At 45.8% G+C, this 23,873-nt stretch overlaps 1 protein-coding gene across 1 annotated transcript in view; it reads right to left on the bottom strand.

Moving 5' to 3' along the window:
* The window catches only part of col7a1 (collagen, type VII, alpha 1), a 103,787-nt gene that overhangs the window by 14,865 nt on the left and 65,049 nt on the right, over positions 1-23,873 (bottom strand). Inside the window, exons 88-105 of the mRNA XM_070549245.1 lie at positions 10,339-10,374; positions 10,206-10,265; positions 10,080-10,124; positions 9,930-9,965; positions 6,852-6,887; positions 6,719-6,778; positions 6,492-6,617; positions 6,343-6,414; positions 4,955-4,990; positions 4,805-4,864; positions 4,655-4,699; positions 3,997-4,032; positions 3,830-3,865; positions 3,500-3,556; positions 3,336-3,407; positions 2,923-2,994; positions 2,776-2,811; positions 2,622-2,702 (exon numbers count right to left, since the gene is read on the bottom strand). Of these exons, the coding sequence (XP_070405346.1) occupies positions 2,622-2,702; positions 2,776-2,811; positions 2,923-2,994; positions 3,336-3,407; positions 3,500-3,556; positions 3,830-3,865; positions 3,997-4,032; positions 4,655-4,699; positions 4,805-4,864; positions 4,955-4,990; positions 6,343-6,414; positions 6,492-6,617; positions 6,719-6,778; positions 6,852-6,887; positions 9,930-9,965; positions 10,080-10,124; positions 10,206-10,265; positions 10,339-10,374 (1,002 nt within the window). The remainder of the gene's footprint in view (positions 1-2,621; positions 2,703-2,775; positions 2,812-2,922; positions 2,995-3,335; positions 3,408-3,499; positions 3,557-3,829; positions 3,866-3,996; positions 4,033-4,654; positions 4,700-4,804; positions 4,865-4,954; positions 4,991-6,342; positions 6,415-6,491; positions 6,618-6,718; positions 6,779-6,851; positions 6,888-9,929; positions 9,966-10,079; positions 10,125-10,205; positions 10,266-10,338; positions 10,375-23,873) is intronic.

Below are 23,873 nucleotides of genomic sequence, written 5' to 3'. Positions count from 1 at the left end.
TTTACCCCTCTCAGCAGCAGCACTGCAGGTGCTCTCCATGTCCAAAAATGCGCAGGTCCTTAGTCAACTTAAAGTTGCGCACATTTTTCTGCTAAGATTCCTTTCATAAATTCCAAAGTTTGCGTGGAAAGTTGCTTACGCAGTTTTCCGACCCCGTTTTGTGCGTAAGCAAGCTTGATAAATGAGGCCCCTGCTCATTAGCAGTCTTACAGAACAATCAGCATGTCCAACTGCAGAAGTGGAAAGCAGCCTTTGTCCCATGGGCCTAGATTTGGCATGGACGGAAGTGACATGTCCCTACCAATATCCAGTGATGTCTAAATAGTCCCCACCAATAATTTGACCGCCTCCGCTAAAGAAATAAACAAGCCTGTCAAATGTCTTGTTACCTCAGAGGTGAAGAGAGGGTTAAATGATGTTCTCTCCTCGAGTCCTAATATCACAACGCATATGGCTGGTGTGACTGGCTGCGCTTGTTGTCCCGTAAGACTCACGTTACAACATGCGCTGGTTAGCAGCGCCAAAGCTAGAAGGAAAATATTCTAAATCAAGACTCCTGTGCTTGCAATGTGACGTGAGTGACACATAGCGCCAAACGCGAGTGAGGATGGACGCTAAAAAGAAGAAGGTTGAAGACATAAGGAGCTATTTTCCAAAGAAACGTGCAAGTCATATATATGTATATATATATATATATATATATATATATATATATATATATATATATATATATATATATATATATATATATATATATATATAGATAGATAGATATAGATATATAGATATAGATATACAGATAGATAGATAGATAGATAGATAGATAGATAGATAGATAGATAGATAGATAGATAGATAGATAGATGATAGATAGATAGATAGATAGATAGATAGATAGATAGATAGATAGATAGATAGATAGATAGATAGATAGATAGATAGATAGATAGATAGATAGATAGATAGATAGATATAGATATACACATACTGAATCATGGTTTGAATGTGTGGATAAAAAGTATTTAATCTACCTAAAATGAGTGGTGACCTTATATGCATTATAACATAGTCAGTGTTACAGTGTGGCTAATTGTATTATCTGGTCTATTTCTAAGGTAACTGGTGCAGCTGTAGCGAGCAATAGGAAGAGCGGCAATGAGAGTGACAACAATGAAGAACAATGTAGAAATGGAGATTGTCTGGACATTGAAAATAAGCCAATCTAGCATAATCCCAAATACGTCCCAGTTCAAACATTGTCTAGCAATACCCTTCATTTTCAGGAGAGGTGGTACAAAGAATATCCATGGCTTCATTATAGCCCCACAGTGAATGGAATTCTCTGTTTTTACTGTGAAAAAACATACACTGTACAGAAAAGTACTATGTCCAAAAAGGCAGAGCCTGCATTCTCCTCAAAGGGGTTTACTAACTGGAAGAATGCTCTTGAAAATTTTGAACGCCACCAAAAATCTCAATCCCATCATTTTGCAGTCACAGTTTTTGCTCAAGACGCAGCCCCAATAGATTTGTTACTCAAGTGCCTTCATAATGACTGAAGGGAACTATAGACTTAACCACCTTTTTGTTGAATTTATTTTTATTTAACCTTTATTTAACCAGATGAGTTGATTGAGAACTCATTATCATTTACAACGGCGATCAGACCAAGAGGCAGCAGCAACAGACACATAGATAACTTTACACCAAAGAAAAACAGGTTAGATAAAATAAATACAAGATTTAAAAAAGATAAAAACAGACAAAGAACTGTTCTCATATATCAAAACAGACTTAAAACAGTCTTTAAGTACTCAGAAGCAGGAACATTGATCAAAAACTATTGATTGCACTGAATTATTGAAGGTAGATGATGGAATGTAGGTAGAGAGCTTCAGTGATTTTTGCAGCTCATTCCAGTCGTTGGAAGCAGCAAACTGGAATGAGGAGCGGCAAAAGGAGGTGCGAGCTTCGGGAATAACCGTAGAGATTAAGTTACTGGAACATAAACTGTGCTGGTTGTTGGAAGTGATGAGTAATGAGCGAAGATATGACTGGGTTTTACAGATGATTGTTTTGTATATGAACTGATACCAATGAAAGATTTAAAAGTCCCCACCAATGTCAAGAGGAAATCTACTCCAATGCGTTGTCCCCATGTTGCGACATTGGCCTTAAAAACCAAAGTTAGCACATGTAGCTTATCCACAAAACTCCCTTATAGCTAGCTCTAAATATAAACATGTTTTATCTTAAATAATTGTATAAACACAAACTCACCACCATTATGGCTATTTGTACCAGATATCTCCCCTTTAGTAAATAATGTCACTAATCAGTTGACTCCTTAGGGTTGAGTACCCAATCCTTACATCTATGCCCTAATCTGACCTTGACAGTTTTAGTAACGGAAACAGAAAATGAAGTGAAACAATGTGGGAAATAAGTCTGCATAAAATCCTTATTTGATGTAAATCGTCCCAATACTGGGAGAACAATCAGTATTAATCCTCCACAGTCACACCAGTTTCATGCTATCAGCTAGCTATGACTCATCCCCCACTCATGACAAATTCTGTAAATGTGATAAGCAAACACACACACACACACACTGAAAATACCTTGATTCCTCTAACTCCTGCAACACCAACTTCACCCGTCTCCCCTTTACGGCCCAGTAGGCCATCTTTACCAGGTAAACCCTGAGAAGAGGAATGAAAACATATTTCTCATACAGAATGAATCTCAATGTAAACAAAACATCTGAAAACGCACCGATTCACCAGGTACTCCAGGTTCACCTGCTTCTCCCTGTAGACAGAAAACATTGAAACATCAAGTAGGTGCATAAGTGAAACCACTTCCTGTTGTAGCGGCAGACTGTTTTAATCACAATATTTCTGTAAGGGGACTTTCACTTGCTTTTTGTCCACCAGGACCACGGGCTCCTGGGAATCCAGTGGATCCACGTTCTCCAGGTTCTCCCCTCAGACCCTTAAAACAAACACAAACTGTAAAAGTTCCTGCTAATCAACAGAAAAGCAACAAACTAACTTATTTATGTTGCATCCTGACTGCTAGACGGCTAAAACAGCTGCAAATCTGGATTTATTTCACATCAGATGATTCATTTGAGTTATATAACCAACCCGGTGGCCTGAATGAACAAATATAAACTCCATTATTGACTTTACAGCCTACAAATGGTCACTAGATTGAATGAGGTAGAAAATACACCCACAAACAAATTCTTGAGTGCTGACAGATTCAGTGAATCGAGCCATCCATCTCCAAACCATTTACACAACAATCGATTCATCTTCAGGTTAATTCACCTGTTCTCCAGATGGTCCCTCTTGACCTTTCAACCCCTTCTCTCCTTGTGTACCCTTGGGTCCTCTGTCCCCCTGAGTGAATGGACAGCAAGACCCAACAGAGGTAAATGCATGTTACGAGTAAATACTTTAGCTGTAATAAGCAGTATGGTGCGTTCACTGACCGTTTCTCCTTTGTTGCCTTTTTCTCCCGGAGCTCCTCCCACCAACATCGTCTCCCCCTGTAAGGGACAGCACAGACGCTACTGTTGTTCCACCCACTACAGAAAAATAAAATAGTTTCATCTCCATACTATGATTTACTATAACATCTTAGCTCATCTGTATTCCATCTTTTCATAGATTATATATTCACTCTGCTGTCTGCAGAATGAGTCTGCGGGAAAACACGGACGGCAGATGAGTCTCCAGTCATTTCAAATTTACAGATAAATCAAACACACAAGCAAAGACAGGACAGTGGCAGAGCTTATCAGATGTTCATTTGCACAAACCTTTTCTCCTTTTTCCCCCTGCAGGCCTCCGTCTCCCTGTGCGGTTAAGAGGGACAGATGAGAAGAGCAAAACGTTTTATTCAGACATGTCAGTTTTCACTTGATCAGAACGCAGATGGGAAGCGCTTTGGGACAAAGAACTGGAAAAAAGGAATGACAGGACTCACCTTTTCTCCTCTAAGACCTCTGATCCCAGGGGGTCCCTGATGGACACGGACACACACACACACACACACACACACACACACACACACACACACACACACACACACACACACACACACACACACACCATTTAGCATTATTTTATAATGAAGTCAGCTACCAACATTGAATCAAAAGTTTGCAGCCTGATAAATAGCTGCTGGTTTCTGACACATTTTTCTTTAAAACAACACTGATAAGGTAGAAAAACACAAGAGATGACATGTTTACGCTCCACAAAACATACGATATCCTTGTGAAAGAGACTCATTTTGATTAAAATCGTAAGCTTCCTGCTTGCATGCTTGCCTTATTGTTCTACAAACACACTTCATCCTTTGACTTTGTCCTTTTCTTTTAATTTTTAATCAAATTTTAATTTGTGGGTCCTTTCCGTCATGTTGATTTTTAATGTTCTTGCTATTCTTGCTAAATTGAAAGCACACATTTGTGTGTGAAATGTGCTATATAAATAGAGCTGCCTTGCCTTTAACTGATGGCAAAGAAAAATAGACCTTGTAAGAAAACGTAGAGAGCTCAGTGGTAAGGGCTGTGTTGATCTGCATTCTGCTCTCAGGTTTAAAAAATAATAATAATAACACAGAAACTTTAGATATTTACCGTTGGTCCCCTCTCCCCATCCACGCCTGCTCGTCCGTCCTCGCCCTTAGAGGAGAAGTGCAAACACACCCGTGTTAGTTTCTATTATCTAAAGGTAAATTAACACAAGAATCTGAGCTCAGTATTATGATTGTGCAACCAGGTTTTTACCCTAGGCCCTGGATCTCCTCTCTCTCCTCTGGAACCAGGGATGCCAACTCCAACTTCCCCCTGGCAAGAAAAATAATATTATCCCCTGAATAAAAAGATGCGTTAATATTTGTGCAGCTAGAGAGAAATGGTGAGTGTCTGGAGGATTACCTTGTCCCCTTTGACTCCATTGGTACCGGGAGAACCCTACAAATCACAGAATTCAGATTGTTCATCTTTATGATTTAGATCACGTGTGTCAGACACAAGGCCCGCGGGCCGGATGTGGCCCGCAGAGCACTTTTATGTGGCCCGTGAGATATATATCAAAAATATATTAAAACTGACCCGCTGACCAATTTTACCGCAAAGACTACAACTCCCAAGATGTGTTAGGGCAGGGCCGAAGTGCCCCCTCCTTTGTGTTTTTTCCAGCGTCTGCTGTCGGTGTCTGCAGCTCCGCTGTCTCAGACAAACTAAACACTCCTTTCACTCAGCACCGAGTTTACTCAGCTATTTTCTGACGTTGAAGCCCAGAAACAGAGATTTTAACCGCTCAGTAATGTGTTCACGACTGAAGGAGAATGTTTTCCAACTAACTTCCAGACAGAGCTGACATAACTCCAGCGAGCAGCGACACGCTCAAACCGGCATGACTCTGTGGCTGCTGTAGTTTTTATTTTTCCTCCCCGACACACATCAACGCGGTCAAGCTGCTCAGACATGTTAAACAACACAAACCTATGTGAGCACCTGTTGTCATCTAATGTTGTCATTATTATGATGAAGATGAACAAAACAACAGGAGTCTCCTCCTCAGCTCAGATCAACCCCATGATGCAGGTATCTGGCTGGAACAGGTGAGCATCACAGTAAACCAGTGGAGCAAACTGAGCTTTAAATATGTTGGTTTTGTGCTCTTTTTCTGCTCCAAAACATGAAAGTTAACAGGTGAGATGTTGCATTTTCATTTAAGATAAAATGATATTTTTATTTTGTTGTTGGCCCGTGAGAAAAGATTTAACCTACAGTAAACAGGAAGTGGAAAGGTTGCAGATAGATGAATAGAATAGAAAATCTCTTTATTGTTCCTCAGTGGGGAAAGCTAGACACCACAGCAGCGATGACACTTATTACAGGAGAAAAAAGGAGAATAAAAAATAAGAAAAATGAATAAACAACAAGAAAACATAAATCCTGAATAGATTTTAAAAATGCTGAATACACCACAATGAATACCACTGATGCCTTTTATTTAAAACTGACTTGCTCGTGTGTAATTTGGTTATTCCACATTCAGTGTTAATGCAGAAATAAGTTGGTTTCCAAATTAAAAGGTTCAAAATTGCATATATGTTGATAAAGAAAATGTGCAAATTTGCAGTCACTTTTTGAAAAAATATTAAGTTTGGCCCGCGACTCCGTCCCAGATTTTCATTTCGGCCCAGTGTGAATTTGAGTTTGACACCCCTGAATTTTAGATGAAACTATAAAGAGTCATCAACTAAACAAAGCAACGTTAATTTAATGTGGGAGCTGCTGTAAGAGGAGGAACTCACCGCCTCTCCAACTGGACCAGCAGGACCAGGAGGTCCAGGATTTCCTGCACGGCCTGCAAAACCCTGAAGTCCCTAAAACCAGAACCCGAAAGATTACAAATTCAACCTGAGGGACGGAAGAGATGGACAAAAGATGCAGCTCCACTGACCCGTTCTCCTGGGGGTCCAGGAGGTCCAGGTAGTCCGTTTTCTCCTCTTGTGCCAGGCAGTCCAGGGTCACCTGACTTTCCCAGTGGTCCTGGAGGACCAGCTGGGCCTGGAAGTCCTGGGTCTCCCTGAAACAACACAGCTTTGATCCTGAGCCACACCTGATTAGTATCAGACTGAAGAGATAACACATTGATGATCTTCTGCTGCAGCACGTGCTGCTGCTCACCTTCAGACCAGGAGGTCCAACACGACCGGGTGGACCCAACTGTCCTATTCCTTTCTCTCCCTGCAACACACACCTCCTCACTGTTGAAGTGTAATCTCTATAATTGGCGTGATTTAATCACGTAACACCTTACCTTGTCTCCTTTAGGTCCAGGAGACCCTTGTGGACCCTGCATGAAAAGAAAAAAGAAAGTTTGGTTTCTGAAAAGAATGACGGTAAACAAAACAAAACCAGACCGCACTTTCACGTTTAAAGGGAAATATTTTTATAGAGCAGCTTTTCATTGATCTAAAAATAAAATTTTATGTGAAACTATGAAAGAACTCTTGAGAAAATGATGAATTAAGAAGAAGAAGGAAGAAGAAGAAGAAGAAGAAGAAGAAGAAGGAAGAAGAAGAAGAAAAGAAAGAAGAAGAAGAATTTTTTTTCTTGGCATCATGGCAGAGCTTGAAAAGGTAAGAGAGTAATGTCTTTGGAGGAGAAGCAAAGAGCTAAAACCAGAGTGAATATTTGTGCAGCCTACACTAGTTAGAAGAAGTTAAATGACTGATGGTGACCTGGCTTTGTTGCTCCTGGACTTGTAAGTAATATTATCATAGGCGTCATTTTAACCGGGGACGCCGGGGACATGTCCCTGGCAAAATTTGTAATTGGCAGCTGTGTCCCCCCCACTTTCAAAAAAGCCTGCTGATGAGGATTTTTGTTTTACCAGCTCAGATCTTTTACCAGGGGTCGGCAACCTGTTCCCATCAAAGAGCCATTATTACCCATTTCCCACAGTAAAGAAAACACCGCAGCAGTCGCATCGTTGTGGGCGGGGCCTACCCTCAGACAGCAGAGAGCTGCTCACAACCAGGTGACAGCAGCCGGTACCATGGGCGTCGCACCCGTGGGGGATTCAACACCCACACTTTTCCAGCTGTTTTTCTCACCTCCACACCAGTCTGGTTTCTTTACGTCACACTCACTCTGTTTGCCTCATCTCCTTCTTCACCTCCCGCTTCTGACAGCCGATGTCGGGTTTCCAGGAGAGCAGGAGAGGGAGGGACGGAAGAGCTCGACTGAATAATTTTACATCTTGACATTAGCTGTACAAAGTCTGAGTTTGATAAAGTGAAGAACAACAATTTGCAGAGGTTTATAATAGGCGCGGCGCCAGGTTTTCATTTTTGGGTGGGCCACGGTAATTTTGGACGGACCTTAATAAGCAGTGACTTAGTGAAGCAGACAGGTCGCGCTAGGAAATTTAGTTTAAAAAGACGTCATAAATGTGTTCCCCCGTCATTTTTATTTATAAAATATGAAGTAAAAACTCACAATTTAATTTTCATTCATTTGTCATTAATATGTCGTCTACACCCGTGCGTTAAGTGGACCATCTTCCAGTAAACGCAAAGCATCCAGCCCACCTCTCCAAATGCGTAAAATGTGCATCAGCCGCTAGTTAGGCGTGCCGCGCGCTCCGTCAGCTATCGGCCCAGACGAGAGCAGAGCAACTAGAGAAAGAATAGAGGATAATTCTGTCTGGATGTGGATGGAGATTACATTTTACAGCAGCCTGATCATCATTTAAATACGTAAACCATCACCTGTCTTCTAGTCCACGCTATCAGCATTATTTTAATTGGTGTGTGTGTGTGTGTGTGTGTGTGTGTGTGTGTGTGTGTGTGTGCGTGCGTGCGTGCGTGCGTGCGTGTGTGTGTGTGTGTGTGTGTGTGTGTGTGTGTGTGTGTGTGTGTGTGTGTGTGTGTGTGTTTTCCACTTCAAACACTGGTCTAACCAACCAGACCTGCGTGTCCAGTAACATATTAATGTTACAATTAAACAGTTTCACTTCATGTAGGCTAGGAACATTTCACCTGCCGTAGCCTGACCGCTTCTGCTCCACATAAACTTTGTGCGTGATCAAATGTCTCTACAGGTGCTTTCTGAGCTGAAGAGGCGACTGGATGCGTCATGCGTCTCCATATTAGAGACGGGAACAAGCGCTGTTCAGCCAAACTTTCATAATTTCATAAAAATAACATTTTTCCAAGTGACACATCCCTCAGAGAGACCGGGTTTCCAGACCGCTTCAGTGGGAGGAAATCAACGAACATCCTTGAGTTTATCCGTCAAAATAAACAGTCAAATGGAAATATCTGTAACCTGTCATTTAACTGTTTTGCCTTCCTGTGAAGATTGTTGCAAAGAGAAACAATTAAACCTGATTAACCCCAGAGCCACGCGCACTGCGCTGTACGTCGTGACTGTAAATGAGGGGGAAACGATTTAATCGGATCCTTTTCTCTTCAACATGGTTTAATGTAAAGTTTCATTCAGTACAAACTTTAGTTATACCAATATAACGAGACAGAGCCTGGATTTGGATTCTGAACAGTTTAAACATGTTTAAAACGGAGACGTGCGTGACGCGTCTAAAATTCGCACCTGCTCCGCTATTATGGAAATTAAACTAACAAGGTGAATAACATCAAATTATTTTAGGCACAGACAACATCCCCAACACTTTTCAAAAGTTTGCAACGCGCCTGGTCGCTCGTGTACGTCAAAGTTATCTTTCATAAAAAGATAATCAATAAAACGATTTATATAAAGTGGATCCAGAAGTTGTAGCCCGTCTCTGCCGACAATATTTTGACATTTTTCACCCTGTTGGTGGTTTTACTGAGCAGGTGCCACTTTTGTCACGCGATTCTTTTTAAAACATGTTTAGACTGTTCAGAATACAAATCCGGGCTCTGTCACGTTTGATTGTTGTAATTAAACTATGTAGGTGGGGAAGGTCAGAAAGCAGCTCAGAAGCGCATGATTACGCACAAGCGTGACGCGTCAACCCGGTCTCACAGTAAGACTGGGTTGGACCTGTTCAGGTTTACGCAGACAATCTTTACATTTAGAATTGGCATACAGATGTAAAATTAATGCAGTAAAATATAAAGCATTTTATTTAAATATCCATTCATTATTTTAAAAGTACAGAGAGCCGCATCAGATGGATGGAGGAGCCGCATGCGGCTCCAGATCCGTGGATTGCCGACCCCTGTGCTAGCCTACTTTATTGTCCCCAGCATTTTTTAAACCCCACTCAAGTGTATGGCTATTGTCCCCAGCAATTCTGACAACAAACTGACGCCCTTGAATATTATTTTTGTCCAACTGTGTGGATTCTTATACTTTGTTAGCACCATAGCAGGGGCTGGTTACTTACATCCTCACCAGAATCCCCTGGTTCACCAGATATGCCCTGTTAGAACAAACACACTGCTGTCATGGTGCTTTTTAAACATTAGTTTGTGATTTCAATCATCATCATCATCATCATCATCATCATCATCATCATCATCATCATCATCCTCACTCTTTCTCCTTTGATGCCAGCAGGGCCTTTGTCTCCCTTGTCACCCTGAATGTCAGAATGCAGATTTAGATATAAAACATTTAACACGTTGGTCTCATTTTGAGTCTTCTGATTGGTCCAGCTCACTTTTACTCCAGGAAGCCCTCGTTCTCCAGCTACACCTGGCTGCATAACACCAGGTGGACCCTGCATCAGAAGTCAGCTGAAGTGAGTGAATGTTTTGCTTTAAAGAAATAGCCTCAAGTCAACAGTGACTTACCATCCCTCCTTTTGGTCCAGGGGGTCCAGCCACAGCCTGTAAGTGAGCAGGAAGATGTAGAAAAGAATGGCTGTTATCTTGTTAATGAAAAGCAAATGCACACTTAAAAGTACAGAGCACTTCAACAGCCTTGTCATTATTTTCTCAGGAGCTTAAACATTAAAGCCTTTTTATCTTCAAGGACAGTAAATAAAAGTACTCTCATGACTCATTCATCACACTACAATGATTCAGAGAATTAGAGAAGTGCCAGTTTCACCCTGAGTTTGTCCCGTAAAAGTAAAGGATGGCTGTAGTATCCTTAAGTTACTGTCTTCAGCACTATCTGAGACGTGCACTTGGCTGTGAGGGTTCACTAACAAGAGCTGACGTTCTTGTGTGTGTGTGTGTGTGTGTGTGTGTGTGTGTGTGTGTGTGTGTGTGTGTGTGTGTGTGTGTGTGTGTGTGAGAGAGAGAGAGAGACAACAGAAGCTGCAGGGGGGTGCTGAGCAGATGCATCAGAGTTTCCCGATCGTTCATCAAACTCACTGATGGCATCAGCATGTTGCTGTACGAGGTACTGAACCTGAGAGCGTTAGCAGTGGGAGTGGTGCTAGTCAGGACACGTGTTCTCACAACTCATGTCACTATCCTAAACAGCTGGACAGCAGGTGCAGAACAGGATCCTCACAAGGTAGGAAACATGTTTCACATTTATCAAGTCAAAACAGGCAAACATGCTTAAAACTGACGCAGTTAATCAATAATCTTTAACGAAAAGTAGTTTGGAAATGTAAGAATGAGTGTTAAACAAGCTTGTTTAACACTCATTCTTACATTTCCAAACTACTTTTTGATCCCAGCATTACAGCCCCACCCTCAGCTCCACCTCTCTTCCCTTTTGTGGAATTGTCTGGGCTTGACGAAACCTGTGACACGGTCAAAATGGCGGTGGTGGCCACCTCCCATTTCTCCTCAAAAACGTGTTATTGGGGTCTATGGAAACCCATTGTCCATATATGTATATGTCGATGAACCCCACCCTCTGAAACAGATACACAAACAAAGAAAAGATGGAAAAGATATTGGTTGTTAATATTAGCCCGGTTTTACTTCTCCGACCGATATGTTAAAATAAGACCAACATCAGCCAATTCCAACATCGAGGCCGATATATTGTGCATCCCTAATAGTAACATGCCCAGAGAGGTTTATTTACTGGAAGAAGCTTGTTTATGTGTCATAAAAACACGTGCGCTGGAATAACGAGCTCAAGCGGAACAGTTGTAAACAGTGATGCCAGTAACGTGTTAAAAAAGTAGCGCGCTGCTCTAATATAACGTCATTTCTTGGTAACAACTAATCTAACGTGTTACTATTTCCTTACTAGTAATCAAATTAAAGTTCTATTTCGTCTAGTCTTAGCCCTTAAGCTAGCTGCTATTGGAAGGATGATCTCCGCATCAGCCAATCATGAAGAGCTTAAATGTACGCCCACCAATAGTGGGCCCCCTCGTGGTATATAACCGCAGTGACCCCACTGCTCACCTCCTTTTTCTCTTCATGCCAAGCTTGAGAGCTTTATTAAAGAGCAAATATTATCTCAAAAGAGCAAATTATCCGAAGACGACTTACCAGCCATGTCCAGCGACACCAGACCCTGCCCGACCTGCCAGACGGGCTCCATTTCCAGCGGCGACCTGCACGCTAAGTGTGAGGTCTGTCTCGGGGCTCACCACGCTGGCCTGGCCTTGACACCGCAGGCCTCGTGCCCGTTCTGTGCCGCTCTGCCCGTGGCGGAAAAGATTCGCCGGGTCGAGTACTTCACTCCCGCCGCCGACGAAGAATTTCCGGTGGCTGACTCCTACCCGCTGGACAAGGCTTTGGTTTTCTTCGACGCCGGTCAGGAGCCGGCTGGCTTCAACCGGCTGGATGACGTCACTGACAGCGAAAACTACGATGAGGCGGCGTCCCTCCTAGACATAACGGAGGTCGACGAGCTTCGCTCAGCGGGTCCTTCTGCCCCAGTGGCTTCTCGCTCCTCCCTGCCAGCAGTAAGAGCACTGCTCCAGGAGCTGCCCGCCATCATTTCTGCGTCAGCAGCCCGCAAGGGGCTAGCTGTGCCAGAACCGGCCCTGCCTGAAGCGGATGATTTGGCGGGAATTTTCGGGGCAACTCAGACACGCTGTCCAGACCCTGTCTGGCCGCGCTTCCCCGCTGCTATGAGCTGCTGGTCTGCCGCCTTCTCCGAGCCTGCCAAGCTCAAGGCGCCAGTCTCCACATATGCGCCCATCACCAAGGTCGAGGGGTTTTCCGACCAAGGCTGGCCGTCCGTTCCTCCACTAGAGCCGGATTTGGCCTCGCTGTTCGGCGCCAAGAACCACCTCGCTGGCCCGCGAGCTGTTCCCGCTTCAAAACATGACCAGCTGCTGACGCGGCTCACCGACCGCACACATCAGTGTGCCTTTCAGACCGGCGCTGCAGGGAATAACATCGCCCTTCTTGCCTTCGGCGTCTCCAAGATGATGGAGGAGCTGGAAGCTCCCGAGGAGTCGAAAGCCGTCATAACTAAGACTGCTGATGCCATCCTCAATCTGTGTGCTGCTGTGCTCACCGGTTCTGCTCGCATCGCTGCCTGGCAGACCCTCATCCAGCGAGCGATCTGGCTGAAGGCCCTGCCCTCCATTCCGGAACATCTGCAAAGGGAGATGCTGGATGGCCCCATCACCACCGATGTTCTGTTTGGTCCCCATCTTAGGGGCGTCATTGAGAGGGCTCAGAAGACGGCCGAACTATCGGCTACGGTGCGAGACCTGGTCCACCCTCGGTCAGCCTCGCACTCCGGCCGTTCAGCCAGAGGATGGGACGAACGGCGCGGAAGCTTCAGACGTCCAGCTGCACCGCCCGCTCCACGGAGCCGGCCTCCCGCTTCGGCTCCACATCAGCGGGACCAGCGAGATGGCGGACAACGGTTCCGGCGGGGCCAGCAGACGCCGTCTTGGCAGTCCCAGGTGCAGGAGCCTCGCCGAAAGCAGCCACGGAAGTGACTCTTTGGGGGGAATGTGTGTGTTACTGATTGTTCTGATGTTGTTGGTTTTGAAATAAAACCCAAAAAACGTCACTCAAAGAGCTCAATCCTACAGTCCTCCGCAGAATCCTCTGCCGAGTTTTCACACATGTTCCCCACACCAAGCACTGCTGCACGCACACATGTTCCTGCAGGTAGTCATAATACACGGCCAGCCGTAAGGGTGCGCTCCATTTGCGCTCTGGCCCCAGCATCCGGCCAGGCCCAACTCGTCCCGCTCTCCCCACGCCGTTGGGTGGGGCGGGATGTCATGTCGCTGTCTCGACCACGCGCGGCGGCACAGTGCGCGGCTCCATCCGCTAGCACTCTGTCGCCCCCGTGCACAGGCCCGGCTCCCACTCGTCCTTCACTCTCGGACTCCACGCTCCGTGGTGTGGACCAGCCTGTTCCAGCTGTTTCGCACTTGCCCTTTCGAGCGCAGCCCTCCATGGGTCGCCCCCAGTTCTCTGGTACGGGCGACGGCGGTAAGGGCTTATGCACAACCCTCAGACGTTGTTCACGTGACCGCGCACACGCGTCCATTGTCGGAACGCGCGCACGAGTGGCGCCGCATTTGCATCATGAGCAAATGGATTTCGGACACCATTCATTGCGGTCACACACTTCATTTTCAGGCCACTCCACCTCCCTTCAACGGGATCGTGGAGACGACGTTCACATCGCAAGTACAGTCTCAGGCGCTAGAGCTGGAGCTGCGGGAACTTCTGTCCAAGGACGCTATTTCACGAGTCCCTCGCGGACAAGAGCTCTCGGGTTTCTACTCCCGCTACTTCGTAGTACCGAAGAAGTCGGGAGGAATGAGGCCGATTCTCGACCTGTCCCTGTTCAACTGCTCCATAGCAGTAATGCATTTCCGCATGTTAACGATGAGACAAGTCCTGGAATATGTGCGCCCCGGGGATTGGTTCACGTCAATCGACCTGAAAGACGCATACTTCCACATACCAGTAGTTCCAAACCACCGGAAGTTTCTGCGTTTTTCGTTCAAGGGAGTTCAATATCAGTTCAATCGCCTCCCTTTCGGCTACTCGCTAGCCCCGCGCACTTTCTCCAAATGTCTGGAGACCGCGCTGCAGCCACTGCGCACGGATGGAATGAGGGTCTTATTTTACCTGGACGATCTTCTCCTGTGCGCTCGGTCCGAGGACGAGGCGTCACAGCAAACCAGGAGGTTGACAGAGCATCTGTCAACCCTAGGGTTTTCTATAAACTGGGAAAAGAGCTCCATCCTTCCATCCCAGTCGATTGTGTATCTCGGGGTGGAGTTGGACGCCTCCCTAATGAGAGCACGTTTGTCGCCTGCAAGAGCGGCAGATCTCTCCACGGTGATCTCCCGTGTTCAACCCCGCAAGATCGTGAGAGCCCGGTTAGTCATGAAACTCCTGGGCATGATGTCCGCAGCCCATTCAGTAGTGCCGCTAGGTTTGCTGCGCACGAGGCGCTTGCAACGCTGGTTCGTCCGCCTCCGGGTACACCCAATACGTCAGAAGAGACGTATGTTGAGGATTCCCCCTTCAGTGGGCGGGGACCTCGCTCACTGGGGGAACCCCTGCATCCTCTCACGCGGGGTTCCCATCGGACGTCCTGCGTCACACGTATCTGTGTTTACGGATGCATCACTGTCGGGGTGGGGGGGCACGTGCTTGTCCCACACGGTGGCAGATCGCTGGCCCTCCCACACGCACGAGCACATAAATGTGTTGGAGCTTATGACAGTGAGGAATGTGATCAGACACTTCGCTGCCCTTCTCGAGGGCCGTCATGTCGAAGTTCACACAGACAACCGGGTAGCGGCAGCCTACATAAATCGCCAAGGGGGAGTTCGATCCCTCCCACTGTTGCGTGTCGCCACAGATTTACTGTGTTGGACACATGTCCACCTGCTGTCCATCAGAGCCATCTACATTCCGGGGGTACTGAATGTAGCGGCAGACATCCTGTCGAGAGGGGGACCCCGCGACTCCGACTGGCGTCTACATCCTGCACTGATATCACAGATCTGGATCAGGTTCGGGGAACCGTCTGTGGATCTGTTCGCGGCTCGCGAAAACGCTCAGTGTCGCCTGTGGTTTTCCTTGAGTCCCCGGGACGGACCCCCGCTCGGGGCGGACGCCTTCTCACACCAGCCCTGGCCTCGAACGCTCCTTTACGCGTTTCCACCAGTCCCTCTGATTCCCCGTCTCCTGGACCGAATTCGGTCGGAACAGCTCTCGGTGATTCTGGTGGCTCCCAGGCGCGTGTCCGCGTCATGGTTTCCGGACCTGCAAGCGCTAGTGTCCGGCTCCCCGTGGAGGCTCCCGTGGAGGGCGGACGCCCTTCTCCAGGCGGATGGGATAATCAAACATCCTCCGGAAATAGGCCAACGGCTGTGGGTCTGGCCGCTGAGCGGTCACGCTTAGAGGCTTCTGGGCTGCCGCATGATGTGGTGGCCACGATTCAGAGTGCGCGGGCGCCCTCTACGATTGCCTCTTACGCTGCTAAATGGGCAGCTTTCCAGAACTGGTGCGCAGAACGGAATGTTCAAGCGCTCTTCTGCCAGCTGGCGGATGTTCTATCGTTTTTGCAGATACTGATGGACAGGGGCCTCGCATTCAGCACTGTTAAGACATATGCTGCAGCTATCTCATCATGTCATCAGGGTTTTGGAGATAGATCTGTTTTCAATCATCCCCTCACAAAACGTTTTCTAAAAGGTGTCAGAAGGAACAGACCTGTGTCCCGCCCGCTTTTTCCCCAATGGGATCTAACGGTGGTTCTGCACGGCTTATCTGAAGCTCCATTTGAACCCTTGGACCAGGTCTCACTCAAGTTCCTGTCGCTTAAAACTGCATTGCTGCTGGCGCTAGCATCAGTTAAGAGAGTGAGTGACCTAACCGCCCTCTCAGTGGCTCCCGCATGCCTCAGGATCCGGGAGGATGGCGGGTCTGCTGTTTTATGCCCCAACCCAGCCTTTGTGCCCAAAAGCATTAATGCTTCCTTCAAATCCAGGTCAATTTCATTGACTGGACTTTTTCCTCCTCCCCATAATTCTGAGGAGGAGGCGGCTTCTCACCTTCTCTGCCCGGTGCGCGCGCTTGCACGATATGTGTCACGCACTTCAGGGATTCGTCGCTCACAAAACCTGTTTGTGCACTACAGGGAGTCTTCCCTTGGTCAGGCGCTGTCGGCCCAGCGCCTTTCACGCTGGCTGTGTGACGCCATTTCCCTCGCTTACACATCATCAGGGCGGGATCCCCCTGAGGCACTCAGGGCTCACTCGGCCAGAGGGATTTCCTCTTCGATGGCGCTCCTCAGTGGTGTGTCAATGGAAGACATTTGTCAGGCTGCTTCATGGGCTTCACCCTGTTCCTTTACTCGTTATTATTTACGAGATGTGTCTTCAGGTTCCATCACTCGTTCAGTGCTTGGACCCCAGCAGGCTAAATGAATGCTTATGGCACCTCATTGGCCTTGCTGAGATGGATTTTATCCTCTTGTGGATGATGTTTTTTAGTGGGGGCCCCTCTCTTATCGTGCCTGCCTCAGTCTTTAGGCCTGGTCTGAGGCTGAACGTCCCCCACTAAAGGAGATTGATTGGGTGTGTCCATTGGTTGTGTTAACCAGTGGGGCGTAAACCCATCCAGCTGCGCCTTATTCCAATAGCAGCTAGCTTAAGGGCTAAGACTAGACGAAATAGAACGTTGGTTACGTATTGTAACCCCAGATTCTATGAGTCTAGTCGCAGCCCTTAAGCCACTGGCCCCACTGGTTATGATGGGAATAAGAGCCATTGGAGGTGAGCAGTGGGGTCACTGCGGTTATATACCACAAGGGGGCCCACTATTGGTGGGCGTACATTTAAGCTCTTCATGATTGGCTGATGCGGAGATCATCCTTCCAATAGCAGCTAGCTTAAGGGCTGCGACTAGACTCATAGAATCTGGGGTTACAATACGTAATGAACGTTACATTTTGCATTATTTTGTCCTTTACTCTGAATTCTTTCTGCTTAGGAAAATCCTGAGTCAAGGAAAATAACATGGCAGGGGAGGAGCCAAGATCAGCTGTGCATAATGCATTTACCCAATCAACCACGCACTTTTCACGCACATGGGAAGCAGTATACTGCTTTGCCAAACAACAGAACGACACCGTGATGCCATTTGTTGGAATGTAACTCTCAATCATGGTGCAAAATTAAAACCAACAAAAAATCACAGTCATATTACTGAATAAACGACTAACAACATCAAACACAACCCTGCAAGAAAACCCCAACAAAACGCACAATAAAGAGCATAAAACTGGAAAGCTGGCTACCCATAATGCACCTTGCCCGCTGCCAGTTCCAAAAGTTGGAAATGGTGCTTGAAACCCTGCCCCTTTTGTCCCATGTGCCCAAAGTGCCCTTTTTGAGGTTTAATGATTTTTATATATATATATATATATATATATTTATTTTTTTTTATGAATTTTCTGTTTGTGCCCCCTCAACAACAAAAATAATAATTAATAAAATTTCTGTTTAATAAAGTTATATAGCTGGTGTGAGTCACGTGACCACCTTCCCTTCCTGACGCCAGAGCGCACAGCCGGTCAGCACCCACGTTTCCTTCATGGCCGAGCGAGCGGTGCAGAGCTTTTAGGACATACATATTGATTGGGAGAAATAGACTAACACCGGTAAGTAGGATGCACACTACTATACAAAGTTATTAGATTATTTTGTACATTATTAAGTTGTTTTGTGGCACTAGGTGTGTGTGATATATTACTAGCGGGGTGTGTGTCTGTGGCTGGGTATCGATTCTGAACCTCAGTAGCTTTAGGATTAACCAAAAACATTCTGTACAAAAGTAATTGTACGAAAATATTTTTTCAATCTTAAATATTGGGAATTTGCCAATAAAATGTTGTTGATGGTAACTAGGTACCGCAAAGCTGCGTGTCACGTGACAGCCCTGCTTCTTGTTTACAAAATCACTTCCTGGCTCGCGGACTAATAAAACTTGAACAAATTTTAAATTTAGCTACATTTTGTGAAAGGAAATAAGAAAAATACTAAGGGTAACATCCGTCACAAGTTTTGTGTTACAAAATATTCAGTCCTTGTCTGTAAATTCTGTCCAGCATTTTAGGGAACATAGCTTTGTTTTAGATTTTAAGGTTTATCAGCCCCTCTGGTGGGTTTTATAGTTCCTTAATACATGCATATTCTCAAAATGTTGGAGTTTATATTTGCTCTCTTTTTGAATGCATTGTATTTAAAAAAATTATGTTTTAAAGATGTACATTTAAAAAAAACTACTGTTTTCACAGCAAACAGTTTGCCCCGTTGCCGGCCCCCTAGACTTCTCTGGTCCAGCCTCCTGGTCCCCCGTCGCCGGCCCCCTGGACTTCTCTGGTCCCGCCTCCTGGTCCCCCGTCGCCGGCCCCCTAGACTTCTCTCGTCCCGCCTCCTGGTCCCCCGTCGCTGGCCCCCTAGACTATTCTGGTCCAGTCTCCTGGTCCCCCGTCGCCGGCCCCCTAGACTATTCTGGTCCCGCCTCCTGGTCCCCCGTCGCCGGCCCCCTAGACTTCTCTGGTCCAGCCTCCTGGTTCTGGTCCCACCTCCTGGTCCCCAGTCGCCGGCCCCCTAGACTTCTCTGGTCCCGCCTCCTGGTCCCCCGTCGCCGGCCCCCTAGACTATTCTGGTCCCGCCTCCTGGTCCCCCGTCGCCGGCCCCCTGGACTTCTCTGGTCCCGCCTCCTGGTCCCCCGTCGCCGGCCCCCTGGACTTCTCTGGTCCCGCCTCCTGGTCCCCCGTCGCCGGCCCCCTGAACTTCTCTGGTCCCGCCTCCTGGTCCCCCGTCGCCGGCCCCCTGGACTTCTCTGGTCCCGCCTCTTGGTCCCCCGTCGCCGGCCCCCTGGACTTCTCTGGTCCCGCCTCTTGGTCCCCCGTCGCCGGCCCCCTGGACTTCTCTGGTCCCGCCTCTTGGTCCTCCGTCGCCGGCCCCCTAGACTTCTCTGGTCCAGCCTCCTGGTTCTGGTCCCGCCTCCTGGTCCCCAGGAGGTCCATTTCACTATCGCCAGCCCCCTGGACTTCTCTGTTCCCGCCTCTTGGTCCCCCGTCGCCGGCCCCCTGGACTTCTCTGGTCCCGCCTTTTGGTCCCCCGTCGCCGGCCCCCTAGACTATTCTGGTCCCGCCTCCTGGTCCCCCGTCGCCGTCCCCATAGACTATTCTGGTCCCGCCTCCTGGTCCCCCGTCGCCGTCCCCATTTAGGTAATTATTGTCACCTGCCTTCCCTCCAGCCCTCACTCCACACACCTGCTTCCTGTTCCCTTAATTGCTTCTCCCTGTTATTTAAGCCCTGTCTTGTCTTTGTTTTGTGTCGGTCCATTGTGGTAATTCTGTCAGTCTTCTTGTGTTGTCTCTGGTGTTATGATCTCCTGCTCAGCTCTTTGGATATGTTGTTTTTTTTGGCTCCAGCCCATTTGGATATATTGTAGTGACCCTGAGCGTCTCAGCGGCGGTCCCCAACTCAAACAGCAGGAGGCAGTAGTGGTTCACACCAGACCTTTGTAAGGCTTCTTCTTCAACCCTTTGTAACACTACAGACACCGAACTTCTATCACGCTCCTACCACACAGAGTCACGGTGTCAGTTAACCATGCTAATTCAACCCGCTCCACAGAACACACATCACCTTCCCTGTGGCTTACATTAACATAACACTCAAATCAACACATAGAAACTAGCAGAAGGATAGGAAACACATATAACACAATACCCAGAATGCACCTGGCTTACAACCCCAGCCAGGTCATTACAATATTTTTGTTTCAATCATCCTAATAAAAGGATTTTACTTTATATCATCTCCTGCCTCGTGTCATCCTGGGTATCTGCATATTTGGGTCCTACCAACACCGAATCGTGACAGAGGAGAGCTTCTCTGATGTGTGACTTGTTCAGTGACCAGTCTGTAAAGAGTGGTGTGTCAGTCAGCTTATTTGGCAAATGACATAATCAAAGGGTAGAATGTTCCTTTGATGATGTCATCCTCATCAGGTTGATGCAGTTGTAGCTTATTATCATTGTATTATTATTGTTGTGTGTGTCCCTTAATATTATTATTTTGTTGTTGTTGTTTATCTCTTTCTGCAGTTCTAGAAGCAGACTCTTGTTCACATTGATTGTTTATTTTTGCAGAACCCCCATTTCCTTTGGTTTCTTCCTTTCTCTTTCACCTCTGTCTTTGTGTCTGGTCGGAATTATAAAGCATTCAAAAAACAACAATAAAGTTTTAAGGCGCAACATTAAAGCAGACGCTTTGATGCTCCACCTGAGAGTAAATCTGTAAGGCTTGTCACCAGCATTCAGACATTCATTCTGTTTGCTTCACAGCCAGACAGGACACGGGGAAGAAACTAAAAATTAAAAAATTAAGTAAAAGTAAACTCTGCCTCTGTCAATATGCTTGTTATTCTTTTTCCGTATACGCTAATGTGGCTGGAACAGAAGCATGCACCCCTCACACATATTACATCAGAATGACTGACTTGGTCGGAAGATATGTGCTATTACTTGTTTTAGCATTTTCAGTTGCCATGGCAACGCATTTATCAAAACCATGTGCAAAAACGACTTTCTCCTTATATATATATTTTTTTTTTTACCTTTAGGGAATGCTATTGACTTGACTCCTGTATAATATTTGATGCTGGCCATAGGTTGTCCATTTTGATCACATTTGGGCGTGTTCCACAGTGAGGTGAGTGTCTTTTCTCTCCCTCTCTTGGGTCTGTTTATTAGCTGTTGGAGCTAATGTATTTATTTGCTGAATAGTGTCAAGGTGAATGGACCGTAAGTCCATCTGTCTCTGTTATTTAAAGCTTTCTTCGGTGCTTATGAGGCTGTTTACATGTAAACTAGAGATAAATTCACTTGTACCATGTATTAATTTATCAACGGATAAACTGCTTGAGATGTGACACCTCATCTTTGAGCAGGTCCTCTTACCCCTAAACCATATCCTAACCCACAAATTAAGAGTAAGATAGCAGAGTCATTACATCAAAAACTAAAATTTTCCTGTTAAATTGGGTGCAGAAACGTTATTAGTCGGTAGAAACAAAGCAATTGCTTTGATGTCACAAAGGGGTCAGGGCTAGGGGTGCTAATCTTTCAGCCAACATCCTTCTTTATTCCTTTCTCTGTTTCTTTCTTTCTCTCTTCCTTTCTTTCAATTCCACCAGTTTGTTGCAACGCTGAGCCAGTATTTGGCATCTTAGGTCGGTGGTCAGGCAGATTACACGATTGCGGCATAAAGGGGGTGCACACACATATATATACATAAAGGGGACGGTCTCTGCTCTGCTGCGAACTTACGTTTAACTTGGACATAACTTGCTTTCTGCTATCAAAGCAGCGCTCGTTAAGAGCTTTTCAATAGCTGCACGTAAAGGTGTCTGTCCTTTACATTCCCCCCGTGCAGTCTCTAGTGATCTGAGCTCCAGCTCTAACGAAGAGAATCTCATTGAGCTCCGCATTGCTTAAGTTTACCATCTCGGCTGGTTCTGTTTGCAAAGCTAAATTCACGGCTCGTGTTTTGTTTCATTTTCAATATAGTTTCTTGCCAGAGCTTGGCACTAACTTCCCACGTGATCATGACATCGCCCACCTATTGCGCTAAGGGGTAATATGTATTCATATAAAGTCCAGCAATATTACAACTAAGCGTGCTGGGATGAATGCTGCCAAATTCAGACATCGTCATGCGTTCATAAGACACAACGTGGCTGCAGTATTATGCTGATTTGGATAGTTTCTTCTAAAACGGGCTAGGATCCAGAGTGGATCTATAAGTGTAGATCTATTGTAAAGGCAGTGAAGCTATTCGAGATAATTGGCTTTGTTTTTTAGCTTCATATAGGATGATTTACGTTACATCCATGGCTATGGGATCGTCTGTCTCTATACTCATTGTACTGCTAGCGTTGGACCGTTCAGTGTAGCTCGATGAGTATGAATCTGTCTCTCGCGTAACCTTTTTCGGATCTGATTGATTTCTTGAACTCTCAGGACAATAAATCTCCATGAAATCACAACAGGATTGCGCATAAGCGTTGTCTTCTTTCATGTGTACGAGATGGTCCATGGTGAAAAACATATGTTGCAACACCTGGTGTGGGGTGAGTCTTTTTAAGGGATCAACTTCCAACATCTGCTTGATCAAGTCAATGAAAACTGTCAAATCCACTCTTTCCATGAGCAAATCGCTTTTAACTGAATGATTGATCTTCCTCTCGTGGAATAACCTTATGTCATCCAGGGAGTTTAATGTGGAGTGGATCAAATTTGTGTTTAAAGACTTGTCAAAATGCCTCAAACTCCACTGGTTTGAAAAGTCAAGCCAGAAATACTTCCGCGTATTAGGTCCATTTTTGAGGAGCCTTTCTGGTAGCATTCCGCTGACGGTAGTTATTTGATGAAGCATTTCATAATTACTGCGTCCAGTGAAAAGATTAAATCCCAAGAGTAACTCCACAGCCATGCATCCCAAAGACCAAACATTTGATTTACAATTGTTGGAAAGACCTAAGAATTTTTCAGGAGCAGTGAACGTTTTTAATCCGGAGTCTGAACTCAGTTCAGTCCCAGAAGATTGAAACTTAACATCTAGTGGCTCGCCTGGTTCTGTTATCAGAACAATGTTTTCTGGTGTGAGATATGAATTATTTATTTCTGAACCTTTCTGCGCGTCCAAACAATCCATTATTGTGTATAAAATCGGACGAATTAGGTTCAGTGGAATATATGATAACTGAGTTTTTATGAATATATCCTTCAGAATAATGTGGTCGGAGTCCTGATCCATTCTGCTGATCTGGAAGGTTTATGAAAAACGTATAAATGATGAGAGCTTCTCTGATGTGTGACTTGTTCAATGACTATTCTGTAATGAGTGGTGTGTCAGCCAGCTTACTTGGCAAAGGACATAATCAAAGGGTAGAATGTTCCTTTATGATGTCATCCTCATCAGGTTGATGCAGTTGTAGTGTCCCTTATTATCATCATTATTATTTTGTTTTCATCTCTTTCTGCAGTTCTAGATGCAGACTCTTGCTCACATTGATTGTTTATTTTTGCAGAATCCCCATTTCCTTTTGTTTCTTCCTTTCTCTTTCACCTCTGTCTTTGTGTCTGGTCGGAATTATAAAGCATTCAAAAAACAACAATAAAGTTTTAGGGCGTGACATTAAAGCAGACACTTTGATGCTCCACCAGAGAGTAAATCTGTAAGGCTTGTCTCCAGCATTCAGACATTCATTCTGTTTGCTTCACAGCCAGACATGACACGGGGAAAAATAAAAATAAATAAATAAAAAGTAAAAGTAAACTCTGCCTAGGTCAATATGCTTGTTATTCTTTTTCCGTATACGCTAATGTGGCTGGAACAGAAGCATGCACCCCCCACACATATTACATCAAAATGACTGACTTGGTC

This window comes from Nothobranchius furzeri, chromosome 3, assembly GCF_043380555.1.
Source record: "Nothobranchius furzeri strain GRZ-AD chromosome 3, NfurGRZ-RIMD1, whole genome shotgun sequence".
NCBI classification, from domain to species: Eukaryota; Metazoa; Chordata; class Actinopteri; order Cyprinodontiformes; family Nothobranchiidae; genus Nothobranchius; species Nothobranchius furzeri.
Note: the sequence above shows the minus strand (reverse complement) of the source record. Positions and strands in the feature narration are given on the sequence as shown.